Here is a 13447-nt window from a genome sequence, read left to right as displayed (position 1 = left end):
TTCTCCCCAGACCTCCACTGAAAATTGGCTTTGTTCTAAGCTGGACTTTCCCAGAAAACAAATGTTAAATAAAAAAATAAATAATCAGTATATATAATATTCTGGGGTCTACTTCCAGTTGTAAGAAAGGTCATAATTGACAAATCAAAATCAAATTCAGTACCACTATTTAGCTTTCTCCTTTGTTTAGTCACTATTGTTTTGCAAAAATGAAAAAGAAAATGCTCTGTGAAATTGAATTGCTGTGATAAATTAGAAACATTAATATCAAAATATGATTCAAATGGAAGTAGAATGTTCATTGAATATGCAACAATATGAAATTGCTGTTGCTTATTACCAATTGCAATTTCTGTTGAATTGTTTTCCTTTCTTTTGCATATATTGTATATATGTTAAAATCACTAAACTTTGTGAAAAAAATAACCTGATGAACTTGAGTGTGTATTTCAGCACACCATCATGGAAAGGAACAGGGTCTTTGTAGTCTGTATGTTGTAGTATTCTAAGCATACAACTGACATTCTGGAGCATGCAGATACATGCTAGGTTCATAGAAAGTTACATGGCTAATGGCCCTAGAGCCCTTACAAGCCTAGCCATATTTATCCTGAGTTGCCACAGCTGTCAGTGGTAAGTTAAGTAAAGTTCACAGAGGTAAGTGTCTATGGTAATTAATACTGACTGCCTCTGTCCAGGAGGGACATTGGTGCCACCCCAGGAATGAATTTGCAGTCACTCATCCATTGATCTAAGTTGTGTTTGAACAGAGTCAGGGAGGGCCTCTGTTTCACGTGAACGGGAAGCTTGTTCCAGAGAAATGGCAGTCTCTGGGAGATGTAGCTATCTCTCCAGCATGACTTGTTCATGTCAGAGGCTAGGCTAAGATCCCTGCCTCTGACATGAACAGGTCATGCTGGAGAGAGACATCTCCCAGAGACTGCCACTAATATAGAGCAAGTTAGTTAAGTCTTACAGATTGGTAGCAAAACAGTTAAATTTAACAGGAATGTTATGGTGGCATCTGCTGTTGAACACCATCTGGAACCTACAGAAGGAATGAAAGTTCAAGATGTATCTCTGTATTAGTAGCTCATTATGTGTCTTTTTATCCAGGAAGTCTACAGAGGTTCTACTTAAAGGTTGTCTCTTTCCATCACTTGCACTAACTTTAATTCTTATCACAATAATAGCTCTTGACAATAGTCTGATGAAGTTTTGATTATGAAAGCGCTTGACCTACACGTATTGGATTGTTTTTTATGCCATTTGGATTGTCCTATTAATAAACTGTCATAGTGGGTTGTAGAACACCTGCTCCAGAGTGGTATTTTTGTTTTTTCTTGACAATAGTGTCTTATATTGTCTTATCAGAGAAAATAAGAAGTCAGATGAGCCTAAAACTCTGGATAATTTGAACTTTGTCCCCATTTTAGCTAAAAAATAATTGCTGTCTAATGAAAGTTAGCAGTAGCTGTAATAGTCATATATCGTTTAAAAGTTCAGCTACTGAGTATCTTCTGGAAAGTGGACACGATTAGTTCTATGCAGAGTCTGTCAACTGTACCACTGTTATTGACAGTGTGACTGAGAGTGTAATATTCACAGAACTATGACTGTAGATGGGTAAAAGTGGCAGCTATGGATTTCAAAGTGTGTGTGGGGGGGGGTTACAGTTATTTTCTTCACACCTTATCCTACTTTTTGGCTTTTTCCTCTATCATAGTACACCCTAAGTGGCAGCTGGTAATTTCAAAGCAGGGGGAGCTGCAGTTATTTTTTTCACACCTTATCTTACCTTTTGGCTTTTTCTTCTATCCTTTTAATACACTGTAATTGGCCAAGACTCCATTGTAATACATTTGGAGGAAGTAATCAAATTAAGATGAGGACCTCAAGTTCTTAGCTTCCTAGAAGTCAAAGGGTTCTAGATTTCTGAGGTGGCACTAAGTTTTTTTATTTTCCATTTTTTTAATATGGGGGTTGCAGCCCAGCAGCAAGTACTGCAAGCTTTCCCTGAGGAGTAACATTTTATTTTAAATGATCAACATGTAGTAAACGAACTGAAAATGGTATAGGCCAGGACTTTTTTTAAGAGCATTAAAATCAGTGATAAAGTCTTCCAGTAAACACAATATGGTGGTACTGTTGTGTGCTTATTAGTCACAATGTCACTAGTTGGAGTATTTATAATGCCACAGGTGCGGAGGGGGGCTACATTAATGTTGACGGTAATATCTTGGAGAAACAATGAGTAAAAAAGGTTGGCTAATACTCTCTTTTTGGTAGTAGTGGCACTAGCTGCTACCCTGGAGTAGACCTGCTGTCCATAAAGTAGTAAGAATAAAATAAAGCTGACAAAGAATATTTTTTTCTAATTATTTAAAGAGTAGCTGGTCATGTTAACTTTTAGTATCAGTAACACAAAGCCTGCTTGTAGCAAGTAGCTAGTAGAGAGAAGCTGTATATGCACTTTTATAATGCTGTGTGAAGCTCAATCTGTTTGGGCCGATTTCAAGAAAGAGCACAGTCTGGAATATATGGAGTGCCTTATGGTATATACTTTTTAAACTATATTTATTTGTTGAGATCCTGAATGACTGCCATGGTCACTGAGTTAGAATCCCCTCCACCAGCTCTGTAGCTTGTTTTGTCATAGTGGGCCGACCTTTTTATTGTGAATAAGCAGTACTGAAAAGCCAAGCTCTCCAGAAAGGTGTTCTATGAAGGGTTTGCGTATGCTGCATTCTTAGAATATGGAGTACTTTAACATTGGTTTTCAAACTGTTATACAATTCCAGTAATGAAATCCCAGCTACATTCCTGAATTTAAGCAATACTTTCTCTAATTGACAATATTTAGTGCATATTCAGTAAAAATAAGATGCAAGCATAAAACGTTTATTAACAGAGGTGGAGGAAATGTTTGAGCTCTGGAAGTCTGAAGCTTTTCTTAACTTCATGGTTAGTAAATCCAGTATGTTAGTCTTCAACAACTGTTACTAGCCTGCTTGCATCTCACTTTTACTTGTATTTATTGATCCTCTGTATGTAAGAGTGTAACCTGCTCTCCTTTCTTTTTACAGCTATGGATGGAAACAGAGGGGTCAGACATTCGAAGCTGCCCTTTGTGCCACTTGACCTTTCCTGTTGGTTACCCTGATGATGCACTTATAAAACACATTGACTCTCACCTAGAAAATAGCAAGATCTAGCTGATGGACTCACCTGGCCGGAACAGAGACACTGCTTCCTTTTGGGCTTCTCACCTGAAAAAAATACCTCCACTTTTTGAACTTGAATAAGCAGGGAAGCGAGCTCACAGAAATGACTCTTCATAAAACAATGTACTGTTTTTGCCAGACTGGTGACCACACATGCAAGCTGTCTGAGCTGTTGTCTGTTTCTTAAAATGAAGGTCCTTTTTGGGTTTGAAGTTTTAATTAGACTGTTGCATGAAAATCCTGGTATCACTGGCAATATGCTGCAGTCGAATTGCTTTACAATGTTTTAAAAGCTCTGTGGTTCCCCCCCAGAGTGCTGCTTTTGATGTATATTAAGCAATTTTGTATTGATGCCTTCCAGTGCCAGTGGGTGGAGGAAGCCTAGAGCTTCTTCAAGCCTCCAGAACACAGCGTACCACTAGGCCCAGCTATGGCTTCCACAGGCTTCACCTGTTTTGATCCACCTGAACAAATCCACTGAAGAACATTCTATATCCATACCATCTATGGCTTCTGTGATGCTGGAACTGGCATGCCTGCTGGGCTCACACTGGTGGGATACAGTTTAAGGTGTTAGCATACCTGTGGCTACTTTACTGAGGTACCCTGCTCCATTTCTGTGAACAACAGACTTTTCCCTTCGGTAGTGCCCCTTTTTTGGATTTGAAGGAATGCTGATTCTAAATGTTTATTAAAAAAGAGAATATATACAGGTATATATTTTTATTGATACAAATAAAAATTATAGTTACAGGAATGCTGTAGTACAGAAATTAAGATAACACCTTTTTTTTTCTCTTGGTAACTTGCCTTTGTTATTCTTGTTCACTGGTTTTTAACAGTGATGTTGTCTTCTGAGGTGGGTCATTCTGCTACATTTTTGATTCCCTGAAGACAGTCCTCAAGCTGCAGGAGAAGGCCCACCATTTTTAAGGCTGCAATGCCGTGATGACTATTCTGTCATGAAACATGGTAGAGCTGCATTAGAGAAATGACAGTACTGTACTCCAGGAATAAACAAAGGTATAAGCAACCAGTTAAAGTTTTACAAAAGATGAAGAGCATCCTTGCTGCTTCAGTTAATCTTTGTTTTTAGTAGTATCATTTTCTGTCTCAATTACAAAGTGAAGAATACAAAATCTGACAGCTTTCTACTTCTGTGGTTAGGGATTGCTTTACATTTTTATTGTGACTGTGTGATGATGTCATCATAGTGAGCCAGTGACACAGTAAAGGGTTAATGTAAGAACTTCTGCTTTTTCTACCCTTCTGTTTCTGTAAAGAACACTCAACGATACACTATGCAAGCACAGTATGTACCATTTGAGAGAGGTTTTCTGTCAAAAGTATGACTAAAGAGTATCGTATGGTTTGTATTTGATATCAGAAATTTTACCAGAATTACTGTTTTAAAGGCCAGTACCATTTTCATAACTGCCAGATTGTTCATCCTCAGGGAGAAAGTTATGATTTTTTTACGTAGGAGTTTCAGGTTGCATGTCTGCAAACTACAACATGACATGAGGGCAAGTATCTGTAACCTTTTAAATGAACTAATATTTCTGAGCAGGTGAAACAGAGACAAATGCGTAGTCAGGCTTTTTTTTTTCTCCTGAAAAAAATGCGATAAATATTTCCATTCCTTCCTAATGATATTTGACATCTTTATCCACCACACTGAAATAACATCTTTTGCATAGTTATATATTTGGTGGTATATTTATTTATGTTACTAAGATCCCTGATAATATATGACACACTTAAGAGTCTGTATTATTTAGTAATCTGGTTAAAATGAACAATCAGACTCCAGAAAAAAAAAAGAATGTTCAGGTCACATTGGGGTATGGTTAAAATATAACACTACTTTTGCCAATTGCATGTTTATTAAATTTAAAAGTATTAGAATGATAGCGTGTTCCAGACTTCAAGTCATCATTTGTTATTGAAGTCCATATACGTATTTTATGTTATTATAATGGCGAATCTGACTCTGGACCAATAATAAGCTTTGAGACTATCTATTTCCTGAATCAACCAATGGTTTTCAGAAGATATGAACTACATCAGCCAACCATGTTAGTGAATGATAATTTTATGAGTGTTTTTGACCCACTGATAGATCTTTTTTTTACCATGTTTTATGAATATGTATTAGCTCTAAGCCAATTTTGTTTTGAGACCACATTCTCATTTACAAGTACTATCTTTTTTCTTGAAGGCAGATTGTTGTTTGATGATAGGTTGTTTTGATCATCTTTTATGGATATTTATAAGTTTTGAACCAATCGTGTTTTGAGATTGTATCCACCTATCAAAATGTCGATTTTTCTGAGATATGCTAACTTGGGGGCTTGTCGGTCATTTGACTCATTTTGGCAACCAGAATTAGGCTATTTAAGGGGTTTGATTAGCTTGAACCAATTGTATGAGGAAGTTTCCTACATGGCGATAAAAGCAGTTACGGGATGTGACTATTTGGTTTTAACATATGCCAATTTTAAGAACAAAAGTAGTATTATTTTGTAACCGTTCTCTGACATGACATGAACATTCTTTAGGTTTCATTTACCAATCTCACTGATTGTTTTTCTGTGTCTTCCCCAACAAACCCTGAATGGGGTTTTGTTTGTTTACTATCAAACGATGTTAAGTTGCAAAGCTGCTTACCATCTAGATACCATAAGAAGACAAAGTAAGGCCGCAAAAGTGTGACATTAACCACAGAATTGTCATTCATATGTGCATTTTTCACAATGCTTTTTGACAGTCATGCAGAGCACCTAGTTTCTCCCTGTCACTCTATGCATCTGATAGTGATCATGCTGTCAATGAGTGCCAAACCTGCCAGTTATTGTACGGACTAGTGGACAGGTACAGCCAAACTACAGGATAGGAGCAAAAATCAGGACAACAGGATTGTGAGGAGAAGTGAAGACAGGTCAACAAATGTTTAAAGACTGAAAGTCAAGAAACAGAAAGAAAAAATTAACAGACCAATTTATTTTACCACCTTACCTTTTTAACTCCCGTTTTCCTTTGCATTGTAGTCTTTCATCTCATAAAGACTGAGATAAGTTATACATTGTCCTCGCCTTTCCATTCTTTCTCTCTTTTATATAATTGCTCAGTTGCCAAAGCCTTTAACTCTCTTTTAGATTTTTCTCAACATCTTTATTCCTATGGGCACACTATTTACTTTTAGTAAACTTGTACCCATAGCTTTCAAAGCATTTTGGTTATTAAAATGTTTTTTTGCAACCATCATTTCATAACTCCAGTGTACCTTAATCTTCCAGAACATGCCTCTTAGTAAAAGTCACTTTATTGCCTGTCATTTCTGGATCCACCTCTTTATAAATCCATTTTGTCCTTGTTTTCTTAAGTATCTGACTAGGCTTTATAATGATTCTTTTCTGCTTCTTTCTGGTTTACAAACTAGTTTTATAAGACATTCTTCTGTTTTATCCCTTTAATAAAATATCTGTATGTTTTCACTACCTTGGACTACTTCTTCTTGTTTTCCTTACACTTTGTACACAGTATTGTTTCTCATCTAGATGCACATTGTGGAAATTTAAACAACTCACTTAACCAGACTAGAGCACGCAAGTACAAACATTTGCATTTCATAGCAGTGAGTAACTGCCTTTTAAATAATTAATCAAGTAAGCAGTCACTGCTGGATAATGTCACTTTCAGAAGTGCTTCATTCCAAGATGCAATATTTGACCTCAGGAAGGTATTAAAAGAGGTTCCCGTATGACCTTGAGTTATAGAGCACAAGACATAAGGTATCCTCCAGTCTATTCTGAGAAGGCAGACATTGCCTTTTAAGCTAGCTGTAGTATACACCTTTAACATTTATTTGTTAATTTATAAATGTATGTGTGTATATATGTTTGTTTGGTTAGGTTAGTGAACTAATTCCACTGTGGCCTCATTTTATCCATAGCCTGTAGTCTACAGAAGCTGTGAAGGAGTACAGTGATACATAAGTGCTAATATAAAACAAACATAAGATACATGTAAGATGAAATACAATTATAAAGAATTATTCACATTCTGGAAAACATACTGATAGCATCTACAGATATCCAATAAGTAATTACTACTGGTAGGAAGTGCAAAATATATACCTGATGAAGGCAAACTCAGGGGTAAAGTGGAAATGTAGGGAGTGAAAGGATAGAGAAAACAGAAAAGGAGGGTAAGGAGGTGAAGAGTATGTTGTAAGGGAAATGTTGCTAGGTGACAGAACAGGGACGACAAGGCCGAAGCACTTTGGTGTTAGTGTTAAAATTCAGAAAGTCAGCAGGATGTGTGCATAAGAAGGGGGTTGAAGATAGGAGTAAGGCTGCAGATAGTTATGTTATCAGGGGATGATTAAAGCATGTACAGGCAGCCTTTATTCATAAATGGCGTAGTAGTTTTCTGTAAATTTACTGCGTTCTGGTGTGTGGAGGATTTTGGCTGGGAGTGAGTCCCATGGTTTGGTCAAGAGGATAGAGAAGGCATGGTCTGTGGATGAAAGAGAATTTCTAGGCCTAGCTAATACTTGGGCATTATTGAACTATGAGCAGTAGCTAAGACCAGGAAGGTCTGTAAGGTTTTGAGATTTTTATTGGTAGCAAATCCCAGTAGTGGTTGGGCATATTCAAGTTGGCTTTGGAGGACATCTATCCATATTGTTTTTCCTCGCTGCTAGACTGAGGCAGTAATCTCTTTGGTGGCAACCAAAGAGTGTATAGTTGAGTGTGCTTTCGAGTTGATCTATGTCTGTTAGATCATAAAGTACATACAGTCAAATCAGGGAGAGGGCCCAGGAAGGGAAAACCACCTTTATTCCTGTTAGCCAGTAGTCTCATGCCCGATGCCATGACAAAAGTCCATAAAATGAATTACTGGGGCTAACAGTTGCCAAGCTTTGGACTAAAATCCTTGAAGTATGGGCTTCTCTATATTGGCGTGTAGAAATGATCTTTTGTCTGTTTATTCACTAGGAAGTCTTAAAACACTAAAGTTCATTTGGTAGATACTTAAAATCATCTACATCTATCTGAACGAACTTATTTCTATCTGAAAAGAAAAAATTGAGCTGAGATATTTAGTTGAATCCAAATTTAATCCAAAGGCAGATGAGAGCATCTGTTGACCCCAGTGATTCATTTTTATGGCTTAATCCATGTTTGTGGACATATTTAAGCTGTTGTCTAATGTTATATCCAGGTGTTTGAAAGTGATTAAAAAGAGCTGAGAGCTATAGTTTAAGGGAGGGGTAAGTGGTGGAGTTGCTTAGCTTTTGTGGAGTGCTGAATTAAATGGTTGTACTCTTCCTAGGGTTTATGGTAAGTTGTTTGCTTAGTAGTGATGACTACAGCTTTTTGAGGGTATGCTGTTCTTGGAAAAAAGCGTGTAGTTGAAGGAGGAGTGGTAAATGACAGTATCACAGAGATTCTTCAGTCATAGTGAAATTAACTAATGAATAAACTAAAGAGGTCTGATACTTAGGGAACCCACAAAGATACATGTTGTCAGACAGTGAGTTGTTATACTTAACTGTGAAAGTTGTGGTAGAAAGGTAAATGCTGAACCTTAGTGTAGTAAAGGAGCCAAAGCTTGAAAGGGCCAGAGATTTTAGCGGCAATGTGTGTTTAAGTAAAAAGTGGCCCTTGGAAAGAAGAATGGAAAGAGCTGCTGTTAGGGGCCCTGCTTAGTGTCTGTGAGTACGGAGTTAGTGTGGATTTTAATGCACTGAGTGAAAAGCTTGTTATTTGCATTTTCACAGTTCAGACAAAAAAATCAGTAAACATGAAAGCTGAACTGAGACTCAATAATGCTGGCAAAAGGGAAGGGAAGGACAGCAGATAGGGAGAAAGATGGTGACAGCAAAAAAAAAGAAATAGTCCACTCTTTCTGGTTTAGTGAAGAAAGTTTTGGTTCTGCAAGAAAAAAAAAATGTCACGCATATCTGCAGGGGCTATCATTCAATAGAGAGCAGTTTCAACCAAAGTAAAAAGTTTGAGGGAATTCCCTGAAACTACTTTCAGAGACAGAGGATTTTTAGTCTTTTTCAGGTGTTATGCAACTTCAGAGATGATATGTGTAAGTTCGTTGGATGTAGAGGGCACAGAGAACCTGCCCACTGCAAAACTAGAATTCCTTAGAGATTTGCTAAAAGATTTTCTATGATTTTTTTGTGAGTTTTTAATTTTGCAAATATTTCTTTTCATGGATCAGCATGTATCCACCTACCAGTTCAGATTGAATAACACTTTACAGGGTGCTCAGAATTTCAGACTGGAGAGCAGTTTCTTCATTCGTTTAAGTATCACCTGACCAGTATAGGTAGCCTACAATATTTGGATGACATACTAATCATAACATTTTATCCTCAACAGGTCTTTGAGTATGGCATTATGCCTGTCTCATTCACTCATGATTATGACATTGTTTTTACCAAAATACATCTTTAGGAAAACTGTTGCATTCATTTCCCTTGTATGAAGAAATGCTATAGTATCCCCTGGATTCTGTGAATTCATTTGAGGTACCTGAAAGTTTATTTCATGTCCTCCTTCTTCCTCCTTTTCACAAGACTGTACATTTTGACCCATGTTACCTTCGTATCGTATGATGCTGTCCATGCATGATTTCTCATCCCTTTTCTGCACTGCCTCAGGTCTGTCTATGTCATTTCATTGATGAGGTTTTCATAACAGCATGTTTGACTCTAAATTCTTACCAACTTTCTATAAAGAAGAATAATTATTTTGTTATTTCATTTGCAGATGTGCAACATCATCTGCATTCTATCCACATTCCTTACTGGTCTCACATACTACTTTCTTATCTGTATGTTATTTAATATTATTCACTTTAGGTCCGTTTCCTCTTTTTCTGCTGTTGTCTCCCACTTACATAGTCCTTTCTTGGATTTCAGTTTCCCAGATGTTTTCAGCTAAATAGTGTTCCATTTCAAATTAAAAAAAATCAGATGCATTACCATTTTGTCATCCCAGTTTCTATGACATGCATTACACTTAGTGGCACATGAAGGACTGAGACATCCCTTAGGAAGTTACCAATAACCATTAAAGTTGCCACTGTTTCTCTTGGTGCAGGTTTGGTGCTAAAATGGACGATGTAGTAGCAATGCTTTCTAGAGAAAGCATGATTTTTAAATGACTCGTGTCTGCCATCAATTTGATTTTCAACAAAACTAAATTTGAACCTTTCCATTCATGCTCCCCACAAAGACAGTTTTGTTGGATTCCAGAAAGATTTTATGTTTTTATCATCTCTTATATTTACTTTATAAAAAAGGATTGCATAGATGTTACTTCCTTCCTGATCCCCCACAACAATGTCCCCCCTTCTTTCTTCATCTTCTTCCTTCTTAGACAACATGTAGAATCGCTTAATAATTTTGAAACTTTAAGAAATTACATCTTAAAAATCCTTCTGAATCCATTTTGTAGAATCCAAGAATCTGAGAGTAGACACCCCACTTCGGTCCACAGTATCAATTACTGTTAATAGCAACTTCCTGTTGTCTCTTGCAGGCTCAGTACCTTAGAAATTACTTGTGCGTGTTGGACCAAAATAAGTGACTGCCTGAGACTGTTCTGTACTGTTTTATGGACTTTCTTCCTTCCTCATTGCTATATGACAATGAGTTGGTGTATGTATGTTTGTGGCATGGGGGTGCAGGGGTTGTCTCACATGAAAAAAATAGACCTCTCCCATTAATTTCTATTTAACAAACAACTTTTGAGAATTTCTGATTGTATCTATACCACATGGCTATTTGGCTATCATTGTAAAAGCAAACATTTATGTTGATCAGCAACTAAGACAGCAGGTGCCAACAAGTTGAATACTTTTTGCCAAAACAACTTTTGCTGACACTGGCATTTATTGTATTTTCTCCACTGCTGTTTGACCTTGGAGCAGGTATATATTCATTTGGTGGAAATGGGTAGTGCCCCTCAGATGGATGATGCAGGGGGTTGCCCCCTACAAAAACTAGTCACCTTAAAGTTTCATCAAAAGTTGTTTGATATTTTTTTCTGTCTGCATTTCTTATAAATGCTGTCAGTAAAGTGACAGGATTCCCTCTGAGTAGAAGCCTTGACAACTGTTGCTGGTATATATGCTTCTTTTCCAGCTTCATCGTTTCTTCATCTTCAAAGCTTCACTAATGCATATTTCAAGTTTCATTTTGTTACAGTACCCACAGATTTAAAAATGGTTATATATCAACTTTCAGTGCCAGTAACAAGTTTCCACCAAGTCTAAGAGAAAAAGCAAAAACACTAGCACAACAAAATGAGATTGCATTATATGAACGATACCACAATTAAGAGTGTTTATCTTCATGGCACTAGTCCATGCCGTTAATGGCAAAACAATATACAGATTAAACTAACAAATGCACTATTTATTTTTGAGCTTTGCACAGACTCAGCAGTGTGTTGTCCTGACATTCATTTGTCATTTTATTCATAAAAAGAGATTTTGGTTTAAATTGTATAAATACTTACTGGAAAATAAATTATTGCATGAAATGCTTCAGTCATCACAGTTCTGTAGCTTTATTTCCCTCCCCGTCGCTTTACTGCATTTGTAAATTCAGTAGGTAAGATTTCCCAGTTTTATTTTTCCTTTAATTGCAGTAGTATATTCTTACATTTAAGACCTTGCTAAGAAGTATGGGTTACTGTGCTTTAAGAGATTTTAGCTGACATTTATGCAAAAAAGAAGAAATCAGGTTCACCATGATTACATTAATAGTGATGGATCCTGCAGTCTCAGGGCCTGTGATATTTAATATGTTATAATGTAATCTCACGTATATTATATTGTATATTATTCTGCACTGTACTTAGCATGAATTCTGGTACAGTCCTTTGTTCCCATGCTAGTCAGGGTCCCTAAAGGAGGATTTTTAAAGGGCTTTTCTTGCATAGCTGCAGCCCACTTTGTCTCTTCTTTTCCACTATGTGATATCTAAACATGATAGGAATGCTACCTGGTCATCAGCTCACAATTTGCTATTAGTAGGTTTTATTTAAATGTACAGCATACAGTATGAACTGTTCAAAAGTAAATTGGAAAACAATGCGTCAGTTCACTGCCACAGAATGTAGACTTTTTTAATTTTGAAGTAGAGTTTAGGAATCTATGGTGGAAAAGAGATTTCACCTTTACCAATGGACTTTGCATTCCTCATGCATGCTAGGAAATATTTCCAGTGTAAACATTTTGTTAATTTGTTTTAAAAATGTATTTAGGGTCATATATAGTGAGGAGGTAGATTGCCATGTGTTGAGAATGAAACTGTAGACCTTCACTGCAGTTATTGGAAATTAGAAAGCATTTTTGTTTTGCTGTTGGTTCATGTTCAGGCCTGTACTTGCATTGCCTTTTCTCTTTTTCCATGTTTCTGTTTAAAGACAGGAGCCATGGTCTGCTAGGAAAGCTAAAACCAGCTGCTCCAAGAAAACTGAACTTTGCATCTACTTCCTCAGACAAAGCTCTTTATTTCAGTGAAAACAATATATGAAGCTATTTATTATGCCACATTGCCTGTCACTTGTGGCGGGAATTTCATCAAAGCAAGATGTAAGGGATTTCTTTAGACATACGTTAAAAGTTTTAGGTGTTTTCCTGGACATTAATGGACTTTTAGTCAACAAACAAAATATTTCTCCATTTCTCAAAGTGAGGATTACCACTTCAGTGTGCACTTTACTACTATGGATAGAAGGGTTTCTGAAGTCCTCTGGGAAAGCCTGCTAAGATGTCTTTCTATGTGTCTTCTTTGAAGTTAATATAATTCTGTGAATGTTTGGATTAAACATGCAGTCCATTAAACCAATGTACAGTTATTGAAAGTCTTGTCAAACAAGCTTGTACAGAATACACAATCTTAAATAAATGTGTATGTCATTATGTGTTTTGTGTTGTTTGTACCATGAAATGTGACATGTTTAAGCATTGAAATGAAGACCTTTTTTCATTATTATTTTATTCTTGTTCACACTGTTGCAGTTTGTGAATGTTGCTGCTACTTTAGGTGGTAATCTCTGCTGCCAATAATTATTTCATGTTGGACATCATACATACCTTATATTATAATTGGTGGCAAAAGATTCCCTGGAGTTTGGGAGTAAAAGCAAGACAATTTTTCTCCCTTTCAGTGTCTATGGCAGACAATT

The 13447-nt window shown here is 36.7% G+C and overlaps 1 protein-coding gene across 1 annotated transcript in view; it reads left to right on the top strand.

Annotated features, from left to right (window-relative positions):
* Positions 1 to 13181, top strand: part of TBKBP1 (TBK1 binding protein 1) — a 2809732-nt gene extending 2796551 nt beyond the window's left edge. Inside the window, exon 11 of the mRNA XM_044055270.1 lies at positions 3087 to 13181. Within this exon, the coding sequence (XP_043911205.1) occupies positions 3087 to 3215 (129 nt within the window). The 3' untranslated portion in view covers positions 3216 to 13181. The remainder of the gene's footprint in view (positions 1 to 3086) is intronic.
* Positions 13182 to 13447: the final 266 nt, after the last annotated feature.

The sequence above is a fragment of the Protopterus annectens genome, chromosome 13.part0 (genome assembly GCF_019279795.1).
Source record: "Protopterus annectens isolate FY-2018-M chromosome 13.part0, PAN1.0, whole genome shotgun sequence".
Taxonomy (NCBI): Eukaryota; Metazoa; Chordata; order Ceratodontiformes; family Protopteridae; genus Protopterus; species Protopterus annectens.
This window is presented reverse-complemented; position numbering and strand designations above follow the sequence as displayed.